Below are 22,886 nucleotides of genomic sequence, written 5' to 3'. Positions count from 1 at the left end.
TTTTTTAAGTATCGAAAATCATCCTAAGGTTACTTCAAAAGTCACTCAAAATCTAACCCTTTCGTGCTGAAATCAGACAGCTCATCTCGCTCGGTTTTCCTAACTAATCTCGAAAAGTATTGTTTCCGTCAAGTGTACAGAGTCATGAATGGGCATGATCTATATTAACTTTCCATGAGCTCGAGGTCATTGGTCACATTGCAAAACGTGCTCAAAGTGACCTACATAATATAAAGTGTTTACAGATTTTAAACTATCTAACATTACGATTGGTCATTGTGTTCAACTTAACACATGGGTATGTTACAACTTTCATAAACAAAGCAGCGTGTTTACATTTGTTCAGAAATGTCCAATCGTTGGACAGCAAAAATCACGTGATTGATGACTCGGTTGGACGAAAACATGAATATAGATCGCTCCCATTTAATGCCATGCTATTTGTAAGGGGCATTCTATTTCCTGTCCCATCATTGTTTTTTGTTTATTCACCTTAACTACGCCATCCACACATATCTCATTCGTCCTTTGTGTTTTATTCATCGTGTTTTGTTGATAAAGGGGAAACCAGAAACGTCCACAGTATCTGTCTTCGTCTAATAATAAAAATAATAATAATAATAATAATAATAATAATAATAATAATAATAATAATAATAATAATGATGATATAATAATAATAATAATAATAATAATAATATAATAATAATAATAATAACAATAATAATAATAATAATAATAATAATAATAATAATAATAATAATAATAATAATAGATGACACACGTTTAGCGGTTGGGAGAGGGGAGGGGGGGGGGGTAGGTCTGAAAAAAAGAGTAAAGGTCTTCCTTCTTAACAGTTAACTACCGTACTCTGGAAAGACACGTATTCAAAGTTTGGCCAGAAAACCCTCTTCTTTGAAAAAAAAACAAACCCTCTCAAACCTCGGATCTTACGAAGTCCCAAGTTTCAGAGTTTTTACCAGGATTAGTGTCATTTAAATCGATCGATATAATCTGAATGAAGAGTTTTCTGGACAAATTTTTAAACGGCAGTCAATTGCAAACCTTTAGCTTGGGTACAATTCATTACAACTCATATAGCGGACGTGATAAATCGATTGAATTGTTATTATCATTTCTAACAGATAAACAATACATCCAATTCACTAAATCAATCACATTGAATGTATAAAATACAAGGGAAAGGTTGTCTATTAAGTACGTAACCTACATAGTCATGATGAATGCGCGCATACTATTGGGATATTCGTTGATATATCGCAATCGGTGATACACTGTCAAGCGCGTGGATACTTTTAAACATAGCAAACTGGTAAACCTTCCTCCAATAAAACTGGATAAAGAAAAAAATGATTCGCGCTTAAACATTTTATCGGCCACACAAACTTCTACAATAATTCGTTAAACGGGTTTTTTGTTTGTTTGTTTGTTTATTTATCTGTTTGTCTGCTGTTTAACTTATTTTCTTCCGCAAGATGTGAAGACGAACAATATAACTCCTACTATGTAAGTTCTAACCAGAAATAATGACATTTCTATCAATTCCCTTAAAAACACGGAAGTCTTATATCGCCTTGATTAGTATAATTTATTTTTCATCAGCCCGACTCATTGTCATTTGAAACAAAAAGTAAATATTATGAAATGCGTGCCAAGATCTAATTATGGAAACAGATGATAGCAGCCTCAGCGGTCAGGCATCTATTCGATTTCAAACTTCAAGCTGTTTCGATGTCATGGTGGCACGCATAACAACTAAAACATATTATAATAATATACCAATTTAGTTAAACACTCGTTGAATGTTAGTTGAGTTTGGGTTTACGCCGAGGTGCACTCGAGTAGGTTCATTTATCATGTTGATTTTTATTTTGACGCCCATAATGTTGGGTGCAGTCATTATTAAACCCCAAGATGGCGTTTGATTTCTTCAAAATCATGTTGGACAAGGTTCTTATTTATTCATCTGTTCATGACTGGTTTTAGATAGCATGGGTTTGGATATAAACCAATGTTTGCGATATTTGTTTCGGTAGTAAGATTAAAGATAAAAGTTAGCGATACTGTTGCATATTCAATAGGATATGATTTAATTGCGTGTTGTTAAAAGTCGAATATATAATTATACCTGATCAATGTGCTTGATGATTATGTCTGTCATTGGTAATATGAATGCAAGGTTGTACCTTGTCAACGATGATTCTTACATTTTAGAAATGTCGAGGTACCGAGACCGCGAGTCACGTGATAGAACCGCTTCTTCAGCTGACCGAACACGACAAAGGGATGACTCGAGGTCAAGAACCAGAGATAGTAATAATCTAACTACGTTTACACGCGATTCTCTTGGTGATGGAGGTCGTAGTAGTGAGCATGGAAGAAACAGTGTTTATTCATTCGATCAAAAGGATTATTACAGACGGAAAAGTGTTTCGATGGATAATGACTCGATTGCTGACAGTTATGAAAGCGGTAGAAGCAGCCAATACCAGCAACCTCGTCAATCACGAAGGTCTGATTCGATCAAATCCCTCAGTCGTCATGGAAGTCGAAGATCGGTATCCTCCGGGGCGGGACACAATCATCCCAGATCTCAAACTAGAAATAGTTCTATGGATAACCATACAGCCACAGCGAGACACCCTGGACCAAGTGCCTCGGCAGCCAATGGAGTCAGTAGGGTAGGTTCAAGGTCGACCCATAGAAACGGAAGTATTCCTTCGTCTGTTGTAGGAAACCCCAAAGACAATGAATATTTTGGAAGACATGCTGCGAAGCCATTATCGGCTCCAAAACTTTCGGATGAAGCACAACAAAGAATGCAGATTTTCATGGAAAAGCAGGCGAGTTTAATGAATAAGGCTATTTATATTAAGACTACGAGACGGGAAAATGTGAAAAGCATCCTGAAATGGCTTTTGACTACTTTTGTCTCTTGCTTTCATTCCACACCGCCCCTTCTCTCTTCTATATATATATATATATATATATATATATATATATATATATATATATATATATATATATATATATCTTTCTATATATATTTTTTTTATTTTATTTTTTTAATATATATTTTTTAATTATGCCTTTTGCGCCACGATATCATAAGGTACCGTCGCCTAGGCATTCCACGAAGGAATATAGAAAACTCATAAAACAAGATGTCTGATGTCAACAGGAATCACCCATGTTGTCGAAGTGAGCAAATTCGGGTTAATAATCTTGCTCAAGGAAAAAAACGAAAGTGCCTGAAGCGGGGCTCGAACCCGAGTCATCCGAGTCACAGTCCAATGCCTTAACCACTCGGCCGCTTCGCCCCGTATAAATACCTGGGATTCCCAGGTTTGAGAGATTTTGCCTGGATTAGGGTCATTTAGATCGATCGATTTTTTGAAGGACGACATTTCTGGCCAAATTAAAAATAATATATGGTTTTCCAGAGTACGGCAGTTAACTGGCTAAATACTTTACCCACTCACACATCTGGTCCCCAAAACTGGCATATAGCCATGGTTTGTTGTTTTAAATATACAAAATTCATACGTCAAGTGTGTGATATGAATATGTGCTCACCTTTTCAAAGAACGATTGGCTGTGTTGGTATAATATGGTTGTAACTTACTCATCGATATCGTATAGATAGTTCGAATATGACGTCACACGGGTCTTTGTTGTTGTATTTTGCCATCCGCGTTTATGATGAGTAATTCTCACTAAACTGTATTAACCTGACTATAAACAATCATGGTTACACACAGTTTTATGTGTTGGCCAGTTATACTTCCGGATTGCAATGTTGTGAACTTCTTAGCCAAGTGCATTCTACCTATAAATTTGTTTTTTTTTTATCAAATAAAAATTGTTTTGTTGTGTCTTTTTGTGATAACCAAGACAATTTTAATGACTTAGAACACGGCATTCTGATCTTGTGCTATGACACACGGACTGAAATTTCGCTGGTTCCAGTACCGCTGTGTATGTGGCACAAAGTTGAATCCTTGGAGCAGGAGTTTTAGACTCGTCCTGCATGTTAAGTTTTGCTGCTGGCTTAGGGCACATTGTAAAGAGGAGAGGTTGGATGATAGCGAGCAATATAAAAGCCCAGTTCCGTACTCCTTGATTAACTGCTTGCATATTGTATGTACATCAAAGTGCAATAATGTATTGTGCAGATATGTATTGCTCCAATAAGTTATATGATTTTCCTCTTCATTACCCATTCAGTCACTTACCTGGCCCACTGTCGCTTAAAAATTAAAATCTAATACTTACAGGCTCACCGTGGCTTGGCTCTATTAAAATCTAATAGTACATATTATAAAAAAATAAAAAATATTATGAAAACAGATACGGCTTATTTCGTTCATAATATACTGTGGGCGATGTAAGCAGAAAGTAATTAATTTTACATGGTATTACGTAATATATTTTCTATTGACATCATATTTACGAAGTTTCGTAAAGCAGTGCTTTTTAAACTTGTTAAACACACACACACACCCACCCACACACACACACACACACAAACACACACACACACACACACAGCACCGAGAGAATATAAATTGCTGCTAGCTGTCGGCGCCAGGATTACAATTATACTTTGTACACTGAATCATAAGTCATAAAATTGGTGCCAATAACTGCAGATGTGTGTGGAATTATGTAAATAATTTTGTGCAAGGCTATCTGACTTACAAAACAAAACAATTTTTTATTACATTTTAGCCAGAAAAAAAATTATATTTCAGGTATTAACTGATTAAAATGACACTTGATTTGGCCAACAAATTTATAAGATAATTTCTTTGAAGTTATATATTTAGAAGTTTGGCAAATGGGTCATCTTAAATCGTTAGTATTTGAATTATTTTTTTGTAAATGTTAAAGTGACAAATCAGGCTGTAGTCACTGGTGTAAGACAAGAATCTGAAAAAGTATATATATATATATCAAACAATACCAGACACAGCAAAATGGAAAATACTAGAATAATCCATCCCAAAAATCCAGCCTGCCTCGATATGGGATTTAACCACAGACTCCTAATCAGCTCGACAGAAGATCTAACCTCAGACTCCTAATCAACTTGACAGAAGATCTAACCTCAGACTCCTAATCAGCTCGACAGAAGTTTTAACATCAGACTCCTAATCAGCCGCCTCGACAGAAGATTTAACCTCAGACTCCTAATCAGCTGTCTCGACAGAAGATTAAACCTCAGACTCCTAATCAGCGGCATCGACAGAAGATTTAACCTCAGACTCCTAATCAGCTGTCTCGACAGAAGATCTAACCTCAGACTCCTAATCAGCTGTCTCGACAGAAGATTAAACCTCAGACTCCTAATCAGCTGCCTCGACAGATCAAACCTCATACTCCTAATCAGCTGTCTCGACAGAGGATTTAACCTCAGACTCCTAATCAGCGTCATCGACAGATCAACCTCAACTCCTAATCAGCTGTCTCGACAGAAGATTAAACCTCAGACTCCTAATCAGCGTCATCGACAGAAGATTAACCTCAGACTCCTAATCAGCTGCCTCGACAGATCAAACCTCATACTCCTAATCAGCTGTCTCGACAGAGGATTTAACCTCAGACTCCTAATCAGCGTCATCGACAGAAGATTAAACCTCAGACTTCTAATTAGCTGCCTCGACAGAAGATCTAACCTCAGACTCCTAATCAGCTGCATCGACTGGGGATCGCACCGCATACCTCCTGATTTCCGGTTATCACGAGGTCTGAGGTTCGATCTCTAGTCAAGGCAAGCTGCTTTTTAAAAATGTTTTTTCCCTTGCATTTTTTTTTCTGCCTTGTCTGGTACTGTTTTATACACACCTTTTCAAATGTAAAAATGTAACCTAAATGAAAAAGAGGATTTTAACTGTGTATAACAATATTTTATTGACAACTTATATTGGCAATCGTGAAGTGTTTAATATTTATAAAAGACAGTACCTACTCGCTGAATTCAAGCACGCCGAATTCCCGCACGTTCTGCAATATGGGAAAAACAACGATACCAATAGGATCCAGTAGTCTGATGTCACGCCGCCCGGCAACGGCAGCCATCTTGGTTCTAAACAAAGAAAATCATTACTTTTTATTCTTCATGCTGGCTAGAACTTTTCATATGTCTTGTGATCAGAATGTGTAAAAGTCAAAACATGATCAAAATTTTGTGTTTTTCCCCTCTGGATACGCTTTTATGCTCGCCGGGGAAATATTTCATACGGCGTCCGCCATTGTTCCGATAGTTCAGAGCCAGTGTTACTAAGTTACCATGCGTCATTAGGAAGGAAGTGACGTTACGACTGTTGAAGAGTATTGAATTGTAAGTTTCAATTTATTAGACGAATACAAATGCTGTGGACGTTTCGGGTTTCCGCTTTATCAACAAAACAGGATGAATGAAAAAGTACAGACGAATGAGTTAATGTTTCACCGCCTCTATCACATTATCTCATTAGTCTGAAATGTTTCATCCATCCTGTTTTGTTGATAAAAGGGAAACCCGAAACGTCCATAGTATCTGCCTTCGTCTAATATAATGAAGCTTACCATTCAATACGTTTCTTTATTTTTTCCTTCGAGCTTCAAGTAGCAACATTTTCATTGCTCTGCTGGGTGCCCGACTTTTATCTACAGAATAAGTCGTTACCTCCAATGAGCATTGAATTTCGGCACGCTCGAATTCTAACACCCTTTGGTTTATCCCGTGAGCGTGTTCGAATCTAGCAAAAACTGTATGAAAGTAATGTCATTTGAACTTAAATAATTAATAATTATTTTCCTTCTACAGGAAGCCAGTTTGGAAAATGGGCCACAAATCAAGCAGGATGACTCGGGACTCAGATTTCGGGATGGAATACGAAAAATAGGTAAATTATAACCACGATTATCATTGCCATTACACATTACCATCACGACCACCAACACCATCACCATAACCGACAACAACCACCTGCACTACCACAACCACCGTCACACCAGCATTCACAACCACAATTATCATTACCATTACGCATTACCATCACGACCACAAACACCATCACCATAACCGACAACAACCACCTGCATTCAAAACAACCCATCCAAACCACCATCACACCAATACACCAATTGACTGTAAATATCAAAATTGTTATTACTATTGTTTCCCTATAAGATAATTATGCTTCAATTATAATATAGTTATCGAATAACTAAAATGAGTTTAGCTGAGCATTCCGTAGAATGTTCTATCAAAAAATAGGCCAATAGCTCAAAAATAAGATAATTACTTCAAAAGAGAAAAAAAATTAAATTTGTTCACAATTTTGAATTGAAATGAGAAAATGTAATATTGTTGGGGCAGCGTGGCTTCGGTGTGCCTCGTTCCTAAACGGTACCGAGTTCGACTACCAGCCACGCCCTAGCTCACGTTGCGGCGCTGCAATGCGACTGACGTCAGGGTTACTCCAGTCTTCCCTTGAAATTTACCCTGAAGACAAATTTCATGATTTCGAACATGACATGATCTAAACAAGACGAAAGCGTTTGATTTTTCTCATAACGAATTAACCTTACTTTGGATGCACCTTATAAAAATATTATCTTAAAAGAATAGACCCGATTGATGTTATGCGTTTAGGAAAATACTCACATCCGAAAACCGGATATAACGTACCAACACACAAAACTATGTTAACCTTAAATGTTTATAGTCTGATGGATATGCTTGTGTGAGAACTAATCATTAAAATGGCTGTCTAAAAACAGTAAAAAGAGCTGAGTGACGTCAATATCGTTCCCTATGCAAAAACATTGGATACTTGTAGTAGTAGGGTAGAATTGGAGACTATGTGATCTATGAGACGCTTGAGTTCACATAGGGAGAGTGGGATACTGGTGGGATGCGTCCAAACGATTTGAAGGGGTGAAAGAATTCCCAATAGTGTGATTGAAGAGTGTAATTGATGAGTGTTATATATATATATATATATATATATATATATATATATATATATATATATATATATATATATATAACATGATGATATAGGGCAGTCAGTCGATGTGTTCATGCCACGTATCATATCCACAAAATATAAATGCTTGCACGCGCGTGTTTGTATGTGTATGTGTGTGTGTGTGTGTGTGTGTGTGTGTGCGCGTGTGTCTGTGTGTATTTATGTGTGTGTACATCTGTATGTATTCGTGTGTTTATAAGATATTTTCATATATTCAGCACTACATATCGAGAAAAATGTCAGTTTAGGGGAAAAAGTTGGGAAAAGAAGCAGATGCTTAGAGAGAGAAATAAAAATAATCAGCTAAAAGCCCCCTAAAACTCATTAAAAAACAAAAACAAAACAACTATCCATTTGGGATTTTATGAAAGAACGGTCGCCTGGTCTGAATTTATTAATTAACAGAATTTCAAATTAAATAAGGATCTAATATCATTATTTGTAAAATGTGCATTTCGACAATTTATCTTTTCAGATTTCATTTTGGTTTACGAGGAAATTATAGAAAAGAAGGAGAAGGAAGGAGAGAAAAAGTTCGTGAAATGGAGAGAGAGGTTTTTGAAAAATCTCAAAAAAGCTGGGCTGCACCTTGAAGAGGTAAGTTCATAGAATATTATACTATCCGTTCAGCGGAGATCCATTAGTATAACTTAAGAGACGTTATGCAGGCGACCAAATAGGGACACATTTTTCTATTTTCTTTTTTTTTTTGTCAAAAGTTTATGTGTTCATTTTTTAAAAACATTTTAATAAGGCAACATAGAGTAGAATAAAGCACCCACAAAGAAATTGCATACCGTACATCGATTGTTGTCATTAAAATCATTTTATATGCTACAATTATATGTTATGCGTCGCTCTGTTGTGGCTGCTATGATGTTGGGGTCCTGGAGATTCATAATTAGTGTTTCAGTCAATTTTGCATGTTTTTACTTAAAAGATATACAATAAAAATAATGTTTTTGTTTATTCATCTTAACAACGCCACTACGACATTACGTCATTCGTCTGTAGTGTTTCATTCATCCTGTTTTGTTGAGAAAGGGAAAACCGAAACGTCCATATTATCTGTTTTCGTTTATTAAATTTAAGCTTACATTCAATTTAACATTGTTATTTATTTCTTGGTTATAAAAGAAAGGTCGTCTGGTTTCAATATATTGATTATTTGACTTATTATATTTATTGTGTGTTTCAGTTTTGTTAACAAAGCTCCAACCAATAAATGAAAGCGATATGCTTAATTACTTAGATATTCAAGCTAGATTAGTGGGCCCAGATGTTTTATGTATTTATATTACGCATATCTTATAATTATCCTTCATTTTACTACCAAGTAATAACAACACAGTATTCTATCGACCAGACGACGCGACACAGATGTGCTAGTTCTTGTAATTCCAATAGTAGAGATGAGGCAAGTTAGAATAAATTACATGACAACTAATAGTTTGTCACGCAAGCAACAGGTGGTCGACTGTATATGTGTTTATTGCGTACGGTATTTACATCAATACCGATGTGAGAACTGTTTATTAGAAATTAGAATGAGACGCAGGATGGTATGATTGCAAAGTTGACTAAATATCTCTATAGATAGTATGCGCTTGGCTCAGAAGCTCACAACATTGCCATCCGGAAGTATAACGGACAAATACACAACTATATGTAACCATGAACTTTTTTAGTCTAGATAATACAGTTTAGTGAGAATTACTCTAAACGTGGTTGGCAAAAAAAAAACAAAAACAATAACAGACACTCGATTGAAGTCAACTTCATTCTATCTATAGATTGTATGCGCTTGGCTCAGAAGTTCACAACACTGCCATCCGGAAGTATAACGGACCAACACACAAAACTATGTGTGACCATGAACTTTTATAGTCTGGATAATACAGTTTAGTGAGAATTACTCATAAACGCGGATGGCAAAAAAAAAAAACAATAGCAAAGACCTGAGTGACGTCAACTTCGTTCTATCTATAAAAAAAGAGTAGCCCTTCACCCATGATCAACCGCGGACCCTTTGCTTATGAAGCGAGTACTCTACCAACTGAACTACGGGGACTCCCATACCATCTCAAAGTTTTTCAACATTATTATCTAAACGACATAGTCGGTCTCTATCTCAAAGCTGCTCAATATCATCATACCATCAGGCGCCTTAAGATACACACCTTCAATTCCAACCTACCGTTGTTTCTATTAAATAACAAATTTAAGTTTAGAATGATTAGGGTCTATAATATTATTATAACCTAGAAATCTGTAGGGGCTACCTGAAGCCTGTAATCGTGAAAATACTAACGAATGGTGAAAATGGAGAGGCTTCGTATGGGAACAATACCATACGAAGCCTCTCCATTTTCAGTCTTTCGTTAATATAATATAACCTATCGCTTTTAGTAGAGCTTGAGTCGATGACATTGCAAAATGTGCTCAAATTATAATGAATGTTCTCAGAAGTGACTATGTAGCCTACGTTATTTAAAACTTCCAACTATGCAATTAGTCGGTTCATTTAATTTAAAATTAAAGCTTGTTGAATTTTTAGTTGAATACTCAAGGCAGGGGTTTTACGGATTTTATGGAACCGCTATACAGTAACGAAACAGCAACACTACACGTTGCTTAAGATTAAATAGACCATCAATTACGTTGACAATAATGTGATTATTTTGTCGATGTGGGATGATATTATGAATAAATTTTCATGACTCACGTACATTAACTGAATCTCTGGATGACTACGCTCTTAAGGAGAACTATTTGCGTTCTTTTTGCTTTTTATTTTTGTTTAAAGTATAATGAAAAACTACTAGATAGATATTTTGTTAGCGTTGAAAAAAAGTACCTACGCCTATGTCACATACATGATTATGGCTGAGTATGTTTGTGTTTTCATAAAAGTACACTAAATTTATTGCGATTGAAAGCTCGTGATTATGGTTGAATGGTGTTGATTAATTACAAAACTACATAAAATATATTGCCCATGAAGCAAGATTATGATTATGTTTGAGTACGATTTTATAAGTATGAGAGGTGATGGCAAGTTTCAGCTAAACTGAATTTAATTTAGTGTTTATCAATTAATTGAAAATTGCATGAGATGTTGGCTCAAAGTAAATGTGCACTATTATTATTATTTATTATTATTATTATTATTATTATTATTATTATTATTATTATTATTATATTATTATTATTATTATTATTATTATTATTATTATTATTATTATTATTATTATTATTATTATTATATTATTATTATTATTATTATTATTATTATTATATTATTATTATATATTATTATTATTATTATTATTATTATTATTATTATTATTATTATTATTATTATTATATATTATTATTATTATTATTATTTATTTATTATTATTATTATTATTATTATATTATTATTATTATTATTATTATTATTATTATTATTATTATTATTATTATTATCATTATTATAGATAATGATATCGCTATCTTAACCGAGCCATCTTTTGAGAGGATCAACGAAGAAAGAGTGTGTTATATAATTAGTTTATTTATGTCATTAATTTTTTTATGATTCTGAGTTCTTGAATCTATCTATGAACCGTTTGCGATTAGCAAGTCAATTTTTTGTTCAATTCACATCCAATCTCTTTCCATATTGACTTGTTCAAAACTTGTTCAATTCGATCACAATTCGATCAATGTTCACATTTTACAGGAAGCCACAGAGAATGAAAAGAAATTGATCACATTTATCAAGCTTCACGCCCCTTGGGATATTTGCTGCGCTTACGCCGAAGATCTCAGCATCCGCGCCCCTCTCCAGGTATGTTTGTAGTAATTACTTTTTGCCATGAGCGGGTTGTAGTCAATTAGAATTAATCTAGATAATCCCCTTGCTAATCAGTTTTCAGCATCAAAATATATCACAATGTATACGTTTTCATTGAAATCATAATAACAGTCAATAATCACCAGGAAATATAACAGTAGATCTTAGCTCATAGGTTTGTATATAATATATCACCCCATGCTTAACTCCCCTTATGACATATTTTGCCTCTTCCCAAACCTAAATAAAATCGTGTCTTGCTTGGTATATGGTCTTTTCCCTATTGACCCTTCTGTAAGTATACTTTTACGAAAGAGAAACAACACGTCATCCATTTAGTAACATTTTATTGAGATTATACCTGAAATGGTGACATTTTATAGAGATTGGATAAAAAATGGTAACATTTATAGAGATTGGCCCTTAACTGGTAACATTTTATCGAATCGGACCTCAAATGGTAACATGTTATTGAGATCGGACCTTAAATGGTAACGTTTTAACTCCATGCCTAGGATTTAACCAGTTAACTGCCGTACTTCGGAGAGTTAAACAGTTAAAGGAGTCAAGTTTTCTGCCATGTTCATTGCATCATATGTCTGTCGTACACTTGCAAAACATAATTTTGAAATTTTGATTTTTTAAAAAACATCTACGTCATATGTCCAAAGATTAAGATGACCCCCACTCCCTCCCCCTTCTCCTATACTGGTCAAAAAGGCTTAATCCTGAGTATTTGTTGAGACTTGGGTTCAAACCCTTTTGACAACTCGTGTCAAATTCATCTATGGATATAATATGAAGTAATTGTTTGACCAATAATTTAAAGGGTGATTTTGGCAATGTGCGAAATAATTGAGACCAGATTTCATACATTGTATGCACCTTGTATTGACACTAAATATTTTATTCTTCATTAAATCGTGTCTTCTGTATGCTAATTTTTTTTAAAATATTTTTTATCAAAATTCCATCTTTGAAGTGAATGCACATCATTTTTTTTCTCGTTCAAAAGATTTACTTGTGCATTACCATTTATTATATATTTAAACTAATATTATTGTCACTAGACGTGTTTTTGCAAGATATGTTGTGTAATTAATACTTACCATCTTGAGTTGTCTTCATTTTACTTTAGGGAATTAACCCGCAGCCTTCGTAATTTCATAACCTGACAATTTATTGCTAACAATCGGACAGTGAAGTCGTGACGTCACACCTTCTGCTCTTCTGGTTCCAAATTCCTCAAACGTGTGTATGTAACCAGTTTTTCGGAAGAAAAATAATTACATATTGAAATATAAGGTGGCATAACTATTTTAGTAGCAGGACATATAGGCAGAGTCTTGGGATTACGGGACGTCAAAGAGCGAAGATTGATGATTTTATTTACGAACCGCATATCGTTAGACTAGAAAACAAGATGCCACCACTCTGAAACCATAAGACCAATTACTCAAGTTATGTATCCAATCCTCCGGAAGTGTGGTTCTACACACCCAATGAGATTGGAACTCGTTTTTTGACATCACACTTTTGTTCCAAATTACATCGCACTACTATGGCGATGACCGTCAAAAGAAAGTAAAAAATGAGTTATATTCAATAGTTCAACCAATAGGATCATTCATTTACTTGATCACTACTAATGACAACTCACATTTCACTTTATTTTGGTTATCATCGCCATGTATTGTAGGCTGCTTTTTATGGAAGTGTCAGGCTGTGAGTTAACGACGGCTACGATCAACCCATCACTTTTCTAATAATGTTTATTACTTGCACGTAAATGTTTTTGCGACTCAAATAATTTTACAATATGAAAAAAAAAAACTTACAGAGGCATCGAGGTCGAAAAGTGAGAGTGAATATTAATTTGATGACTCATCTCCCGCTTTTTCTTCGTTTCCCTTTCACTACTCCTACCCTCAACTTTCTAATTCTTCTCTCTCTCTCTCTCTCTCTCTCTCTCTCTCTCTCTCTCTCTCTCTCTCTCTCTCTCTCTCTCTCTCTCTCTCTCGCTCACTGTGGCTGGTTAACTTGCTTTAATCATTTTTATTCAGTTTTTGACAAGATAACTAATTTTCCTGATTCTTTTTCGAATCGACGCACAATTCTTTTGCTTCCTTCCTCTTCAACTTATTTCAATCTTACATTGGTGGTATCTATAGCATTTCGTGAAGATTATAAAATCTCAAATTCATGAAATGTTTTAAAGACAAAATAAAGGTTATAAAAATCTAATGTCCCATCTGAATGCATAACGAAATCTTTTGTTCAAAAATTTAAGTACTCATACTTTCATAAGGCTATCATGTTTTCTTATGCTATATTCTAGGTGCACATATTTAGCAGGTCTGATAATCGAACACAATTATGGACATTGCTATTGTTGTGTTTTCGACGGGACACCGGATTAATATTGTGAAATCACTCGATTCAGAACGTTAAGTGATAAAATGTGAGAGAACAATTTATTACTGAGTATAAGTTAGAGTTTATACAAACATATCGCAACAACATTGTAAGTAGAAATACAGTATAATATAACTCAAATATGGCAAGTATGGAACAAAGAGTACATCCTTCTCTAGGGCATGCCACTCTGATATTTGTAAGCACAAATAATAATGTAAACAATGGACTTAATCGATAATAACTAATCAAGCTGTAACTAAAATCAATTCGCTAATAACAAAGAGGAGCGACTCTTTCCTAGCGTAACTCGATTTATGAGTTCATAAAAGTTATGATGGACAATATTTTGCGGTGGGTACGAGTATTTCCAGAACAACCAGCAGCCCAAAACAATTTAGGTTATCAGACCTGCAAATAAGTCAGCCGCATTAATTGATATTACATTATTTGTGTCCAAACTCATCTATGATTTGTCCAAATATTGAAATTAATGCTGATACACTCCACAATATGAATCTGTCGCAGGTCGATAAGGGAATTTGTCGATTTATTTCCTTTGTTCCATTCCACTTAAATGTGAATTCCATTATTTTCATCCTATGTCTGGCATGTGCTTCAATAGGTGGTACCAGAGAGTAAGGTAGGTCCATTAGGGAGCAATAATATATTAATGCTCGCTTTAAGTTTTACATACTCAAACCATGCGCGTGCGGAGGGAGAGCAATTTATTTCTTTTGTTATTTTCATTGATTGGTCCATGCGACTGAAACACCATATTTTTGAGGCGAGAGAACCTTTAAGAAACAGACACTAGATAGACGAATGATCAGATAATTTGTGTTGAGAATGATATGTGATATATTTTGATCCAAACAATTCTTTTCAGTTTAAATTTTATTTTTTTTAATGGTTTATAGTTATACTGTGAAAATAATTTTAAAGTGTGACAAAACCTACGATAAAGATAAATACTTATATTTTGCATATTTTTAGACTCGATTATGACTTCGACTTAGACATTAGAGATACCCTTTTGAAAACGTGATTAGAAAAAAAAAACCCACAAGTTTGTTTAGATTTTAAACATCATAAACTCAAATGAAAATGGATATATTTTAAGAAATTAATTAATTGTGTTTAATTGGTCATTTGAACTCAATACTTATGATTTTGGCTTGTGTTCATGTGACCCTAAGAGATGAATGCGCCTTAAAGCCTCTGAAAATAACCTTATAACTAGTTTTATTTTTTATTGTTGATTTGATATACTATACATTGGCGTTGAATCAATTTCATCAGTTACCTATCTAGACTATTGTAAGAATATTTGATAGGCCGTATGATATTTCATAGGATTGCAGACTCAAGGATATGGTGTATTTAGTTTTAAAAACAAGCATTTTGGAATGTTATCTCTTTACACAATTGCCCAATTTTTATTCTGATTTAGGCTTTCCTCATGTTGGTTTGATGTATATTGGTGAATCATATAATATTTATCTTCACTTTATAAAACCAGTAAAATTACAATTATAAAACTAGTAACACCTTCATTGAATGTTTGATAAGAGGTTTGGAGAAAGGCTTGACGTTAAAATCCCTTAATGAATTTCTCGTTATCATTTCCGTTTATGCTCAAACTTGAAGCCAAGTTTATAAGCATTGTGAGCCAATCAAGAAAACTGTAGATGTAGAGTTTTTTCAAACGTCATCAACGCACAGTGGGGAAATCGCAAATGCAGAATCGTTGCCTAATATATATATATATATATATATATATATATATATATATATATATATATATATATATATATATATATATATAGTCTAAAGAGAACATGTTATATCATATCACCAAATACCCATTAAAACCAAAGGCACTTATACAGATAAAGCTTTCGTGGTCTTCGTACCCCGAGAATATCATTATTCGCATTGTTTGCTTTTAAGATGCCTAACACTGTCACAGGTTTTGGGACTGGTTGCACATTACTGTTTCAGATGAGGTTTGTCCAACACAATTACTTACAGGAATCCAATAAAGTTGACCACGATTTTATTTATTAGACTATTCTTTACCAATGCTTAATGTTTTTGAAATCTTATAAAATTTTTAATCATTTCAATAGAGACTTAAATCTGTCTTAGTCAATATGGCCGTTCAACACAGCGCAATTGTTCAAGAATAACCTTTTAGCCATATTCAGGAAAAATGTGTCGTTTTTCGAAATTTAGCTTAACTAGATTATCTCATTATTACCGTTATGACTATCATGGGGCCATTACTAACAACAATAGCAATTGCCATTGTCAGCAAAGAAAAGTACTGTTCACTGCTTCATAACGGGGAGGGGGGGGGGGGAGGGCTCTAAAGTGGATACCATAATATCTCTCAAACAGCACCCAAATTATTGAAATTGTGACAACAGATCAACAGTCCATGAATTAGAATACCGTGTACCCATGACGTTGTAGGCCATGGGTGTGCCCCAAGGTTTGGTTCTTGGACCGGACTTATTTACTATTTATATGCAGCCATTGGCCAATACCATAAAAAGTGACATCAAGTATCATTTCTACGCAGACGATACACAGATCCAATGCTCCACATGCAGCTGGGAAATAGGAAAAATACAGAACAAATGAGTCATGATGTCTCTTCAATTGCACAATGGATGAAGTCTAACAAACTAATGCTGAACAGCGACAAGACTAAAGCCTTGGTCATTGGAACACCAACATGCTTGAAAAAAGGTTGAACACATCACTGGAATGGAAATAGAGGGATCCATCATACCATTTACCAATACGGCAAAAGATCCTGGGGCACATTTTGATAGCTCTCTAACAATGCACACCCAAGTGAGCAATACCATCCGATTACCTATATGCATAGGTATATGCTTTATGGTTTACCGATAAAGATGGTCAACTTAATAAAAGCAATATACAGCAACTACCAATGCCAAGTGATCTCTGTAAAAACTAAACAGACAGTTTTAATGTAAAAACTGGGGTAAAAGAAGGCTGCATACTCTCTCCGCTTCTGTTTATCCTGGCTCTAGACTGGCTCGTGAAAAATACAATTGACGGAAAGAAAGACATTTGCTGGACACTGGCAGCCTTTTTGGAAGACATAGACTACGCAGTTAGTTTCAAGTACACACAGAGACGCCTCAGAGAAACTAAAAGTACTACACCACAACGCCTCGAAAATTGCACTGAAAATAAACTTTGGTAAGACCGTGTACATGAGGGTGAATCTGAAACATGATAGTGAAATAAAGATAGATGAGCATGTACTTGACGAGGTAAAAGAGTTCTACCTTGGATCCCAAATAACAAACGACGGGAATGCAGAACACGACATCAAGCACATAATCCAAAAGGTAAACCAGGCTTTCGGCATGCTGAAACGCTTTTGGAAATCAATGCAAATTATGAGAAAGACTAAGCTGAAAATATACAAAAGCAGTGTTTTAAGTGTCCTGCTTTATGGAAGTGAAAACGAAAATGACATCCTCCAAAACAGAAACTAGAAACCTTTCAAAACAAGTATCTAAAAAGAATTTTAAACATAATAATATGGCCTACAGTGGATCTATTAAAGAAAGCTGACTGCACTAGCATTGAAAGCCAAATTAAAAGAAGATTATGGCGTTGACTGAGTCATTGGGCCAGAATGAAAAAAGGGATCATTTCCCAAGACAGCCCTGTACTGGACAGCAGACTGGAAGAGAAAGCGGGAAAGACCCAAAGGAACCTGGCGAAGGACCATGGAGAAAGAATTAAAGGAAGCAGGCCTGTCCTGGAATACAGCCACCGCAAAAGCAGCCGATCACAAAAATGGAGATGTCTAGTGGATGCCCTGTGTGCTTTAAGGCCCGAAGAGGATTAAGTAAAAGTAGTAAGTATATTACGAACTTAAGGAGAGTGAGAAACGTCATCCCAATCAACATAATGAAACACTCGTCAATTCGCTCATCCTGTCCAGATTGGATTACTGCAACTCCCTATTATGCGGCACTACCCAAGCCCTTACCTCAAAAATTCAAGTTGCCCAAAATGACGCCAATCGCTTGAATTTCAATCAAACAAGGACAAGTAGCGCGTCCAATCTACTTTTCATTTTGCATTGGGAAAAGCGCATGAACTACAAAATTGCTATCATCACTCATCGTGCATTCTACCTCGGTGTCTCGGAATGCATCGCCGAGTTCATTGTCCCATATGAAACGTACCACCCAAGGCTCACATCTGCAGGTGACACAACCCTCCTATTTGTCCCACAAACTCGCCTGAATATAATGGGAGATTGATCTTTAAAACTCCAAGGACCAACAATTTGGAACAATTTACCGCGGGAGCTAAGAGAAATGACAGACAATAAACAATTTAAAGGAAGACTTCAAATATTTCTCTTCACTCTCTAATTGCGTAGCTCCTAGAGCCTGCTGTCTGTCGGGATTGGCACATTATAATTGCCACCCGTTATTATTTATGCTGTAAAAATATTATTAATGTTTTTATCTTACATTCTCAGCAAAAGCAAACAATCAAGGAAACAACAAAGGAAACGTTTCCATATTAAAATAAAGACAATATTTTTTCAAGTGCAATTGAGAAAATCTAAAATGTGATTATTTGTCTAATATTACTTTTGTAATGCTGTTTGGAAAAGTTAATAATTAAAAAGTTACTCTATTGAACGGACTTTTAATAGTATGCAATTCAGAAGGGTGTTCATTGCTTATCAGTGCTGGCCGAAGAAATGTATTTCATTGATGGAGTGTGATAAAGACTGCTCATTTTTTCTTTTAAGTTGGTTTTAAAAGCTCAGTAGTTGCAACCATAAAATCGAAAAATACTAACAAGTCTTGGGCGTAATAAGGAAATATGCCAAAATATCTAATAAAATCTGCGTTGTTTCAGTGTACATTTTGGTATTCGCTGTGTAGATAGTCGATATCGTTTGGTTTGTGTCTTTGTGTTGATGTGTGTACATTTTAGAAATCCTGTCGTTAGTTTAGGTCCAGGTTGTTTATTATTACAACAGCTTATGTCTAATTCACGGTTGAGGATTTGATTTTTCTTCGTATGCATTTGACCACTCGTCACTCAATAATGTTTAACAACCGGGAACAACGTCAAGTGAGCAATATTGATGCGCCTCAAAACACTTATATAGTTGCAAACATTATTCGATTGTATTGATTAAATAAAGTAACTGATTGTTTCCTTGAATTCACATATTGGTCTAACATTGCATATTGTTGAATATGAAAATACTGCATTCTTTTCTTTCATTTTTAATATAGTCATAGTGTACGACGCAGTTGATTTGTTTAGATGTCAACATTTATATATATATATATATATATATATATATATATATATATATATATATATATATATATATATATATTGGATCGTGTTTGATACAAATATGGTACGAAAAGTGCTCGACATGTAGTAATGGAGCGAATTATTATTTTTAAAAAAATATATTTACCACAATGTTTCTCAAACATTGTGGTAAATATATTTTTTTAAAATAATATATATATATATATATATATATATATATATATATATATATATAATATATATATATATATATATAGATACCGTGTAAAACACTTGATAGAGTAACATAAGATATTGACTCAAGACATGTTCCGCATTTGCGCAACTTTACTTTGTCTTATTTTCATATCTGTCGTAGCAATCAGAATGATGATTTAAAATTATATTGGCACACATTGCATTTTTATTGGTTTGCAAAAACCGAAAGTTATAATAATCGCCTGCGATACATTGCATTTGAAATGTCTCAGACATTCCGCCTTCATGGAAATGTTCGAATCAAGTTAAATAGAAGTTGCAACTACAAGAAAAGAATGCGGTGTCCTGTCGTAACGTTTTAAGTCGATTTTATTTTTGTATGCCATCAATGGACCTGTAGTTTAGAAAATTGTTTGTGGTCGTATCTGTGATGATTCCTGTACCAACGAGTAAAGTTTTAGTGTCCTTTTGCCATCTTATTTATTGTCATATTGCTATCCTGTTTATGACTATACTACAAGGGAGACATTAGATATGTCTTATGTCTATAGGTAAAGTCGAATTCAGTCTTTATAATTCTCTACCAATAATCTTGATAATACACTTGTGATGGATTTAATGTTTGATGTTGTATAAAATGGTGTTTTATGTGGTAACTAGCGACAATGTTTGTTATTCCACCTACGGCTTAGTTATGAAAGTAATGCATAGGAGTTCTTAACTTCAATTATTGGACCATTTAATCTCAAACTTTCAAATAAACTTGATAAAACAAAGGTTTAATGGCGGGACACTGCCAAACCTAATTAATAATGAGTTTTATTCTGACATCAAAATGACATCTGATTGGCCACCCAACAATATCTCAAGGAAACTTTCAGTTCCTATTGACCACCTGATGAGAATGAATCAGAGAGAAGATAATATTAAGGTTTGGTTAATGTTTTAATATTTGCAGTTTTTATGTCTTTGCTTTTTTGTACGTTCTTTACTTTGCTTATCGCACGTGATAATGAATTTTCAATACACTTTTTATTTCCTTTTAGCATCCCTATGCAACACATCAGTTAGTTAGAACCAGCACCTTTTTTCGATTTTTTACCATTACATATTTAAAATGAATCGTTCAGCGTGTCATTATAATTTGATTTGCATTATTTCCTTGACAAATTTTCAGCACGCTCTATGAGATGTTTACGCCTTGCATGTTGTAGATTTTTACACATTTATGAGATCGCATGTGAAATGGATCTTAGTTGTTTGCAAGTTTAATACAAAACTGTATCCACATTGATTATGTTGATTATTATGTAAAATAACACCATTGATTTATAACGTTTAGTTTGAGATAAATAGTATCCTTATACAATCCTCAAATTTTATGTCCAGATTGTGTTATAAAAAACAATCTGAATGCATCAATGACGAATAACTAGACCCCCACTTAATTTGATTTGATAATTTGCCCATGGTTATTACTTATTCATATTCTATCTATTAGCATTGCATGTCAGGACATTAGAGTGGGGATGACAAAAAAAAGTGTGTCCTCTTAACTATATAAGGAGATGATAGATTTGATTTTGTAAAATTCTTATCAAATTAATCTAAAAGCTCAAAGAGGACGTCAACCACATTCTTAAAATCTATTTTACATTGGTTTAAATAAATAAATAAGTAATTTAATCAGTAATAGAATCATTAGCCAAATTTTCGACAGACATGACAGCAAACCTTAAAATATTATGGATGTTATGAGTAATACAATATCCTTGTGAAAATTAATGTATACGAATAACATTAACGCTAACATTTATTTATTTTCAACCAAACAGAGAGGCATTAGGTATTTAATAATTTTAACCCGCTACGGGTTATAACTACGTTTAAATCATTAAATATTTTACATCTTAGTTCATCAAATTATTGTCCTTCCAATTGTTCATCATAGCGTGTCGCTCCAACACCGAACCCACTCCACAGTATCTGTGGAGCAGACTCTTAGGTCATGGTCAGTGCAGCTGGGCCCATCCTGGCATTCTCTAAGGATGTGCTCCATCGTCTGCTCTGGGCATCCACATGTACACAAGCTAGTCTCAGCCAGCCCCTACTTTTTCATGCTTCCAGCTGTTCTCCCAATTTTTGCCCGTGCTCTGTTTAGTGTTAACCATTCATTCCTGTGGAGCTCAGTTCCGTAGGGCAGTTCTTCTCTCGGATCTTCAACAGCTTCATTTGCATGATTGTCCCACTCCCTCCACGTGGAAAGTCTGTATACAGCAACACGGTCAGGGTTGATATTCTTCCGTCATGAAACTCTTTCTCGACTTCAGTCTACTTGTTGGGTTGTGGTAATGGAGGGGGTGCTTTTTTTAAAATAACCCACATCGGTACATTTTGTAAAGAGGAATTCTATTTCTGTAACTAAGAACATTCGTTTTATAAGCTGAAAATACCCTACAGCATAATATTGCAAGCGTCTAACACGAACAACAACAATTATTTGAAAGGTGTTTCCCGTTTCACTTTGCAATTTTTCATAGTTTTGTATGTTCAAAAAAAACCGATCTTTCCATATCACTTAGTACCATCTCAATTTACCTAGCGAAAGGCAATACGCATTTTAATGCTCCTTGAGAGAATTATAAATAATGTGGTGATTCATTTCTTAGAACCCTTAACCTTTCGCAGACGGGATTCGAATAAGGCCGTGATCTGACATCATAAAATATTAACATTTTCTCAACATAAAGCGTCGCTTTACCTGTACAATTATAATGGCAGAAATTATGATTGGAGAGAAATTCAGTTCCGCAGTTAAAAGGTCAATTCTGGGGAATAAGACTTCCCTTAAAGAGATTTTTGACATGGGTAGTCTTATCTGCCAAAATCCTCTCTTTCACTTTCACATTTTGAAGTTTATGCGATGGTTTCTTTCAGACATACTCTTGATCATATTCAAAAATGGTAAAAATCGATATGACTTGATATTGACAGTTACAAAAATCCTAACATCTTGAGAG

The 22,886-nt window shown here is 34.5% G+C and overlaps 1 protein-coding gene across 11 annotated transcripts in view; it reads left to right on the top strand.

Moving 5' to 3' along the window:
- Window positions 1-22,886, top strand: part of LOC144970221 (anoctamin-7-like) — a 140,529-nt gene that overhangs the window by 94,719 nt on the left and 22,924 nt on the right. For 4 of the 11 annotated variants that reach the window (XM_078909639.1, XM_078909638.1, XM_078909634.1 and 1 more), the window contains exons 3-5: window positions 6,833-6,911; window positions 8,518-8,639; window positions 11,770-11,877. In XM_078909639.1, the coding sequence (XP_078765765.1) occupies window positions 6,833-6,911; window positions 8,518-8,639; window positions 11,770-11,877 (309 nt within the window). Of the gene's footprint in view, window positions 1-2,076; window positions 2,865-6,832; window positions 6,912-8,517; window positions 8,640-11,769; window positions 11,878-13,723; window positions 13,742-14,923; window positions 14,942-22,886 lie in introns of those variants that run through there. The other 7 variants (XM_078909636.1, XM_078909635.1, XM_078909633.1 and 4 more) reach the window with 5 other exon arrangements.

The sequence above is a fragment of the Berghia stephanieae genome, chromosome 4, assembly GCF_034508935.2.
Source record: "Berghia stephanieae isolate SIO BIC M18660-M18661 chromosome 4, UCSD_Bste_1.3, whole genome shotgun sequence".
NCBI lineage: Eukaryota > Metazoa > Mollusca > Gastropoda > Nudibranchia > Aeolidiidae > Berghia > Berghia stephanieae.
The sequence above is the reverse complement of the archived record's forward strand: the minus strand, read 5'-3'. Positions and strand labels throughout refer to the sequence as shown.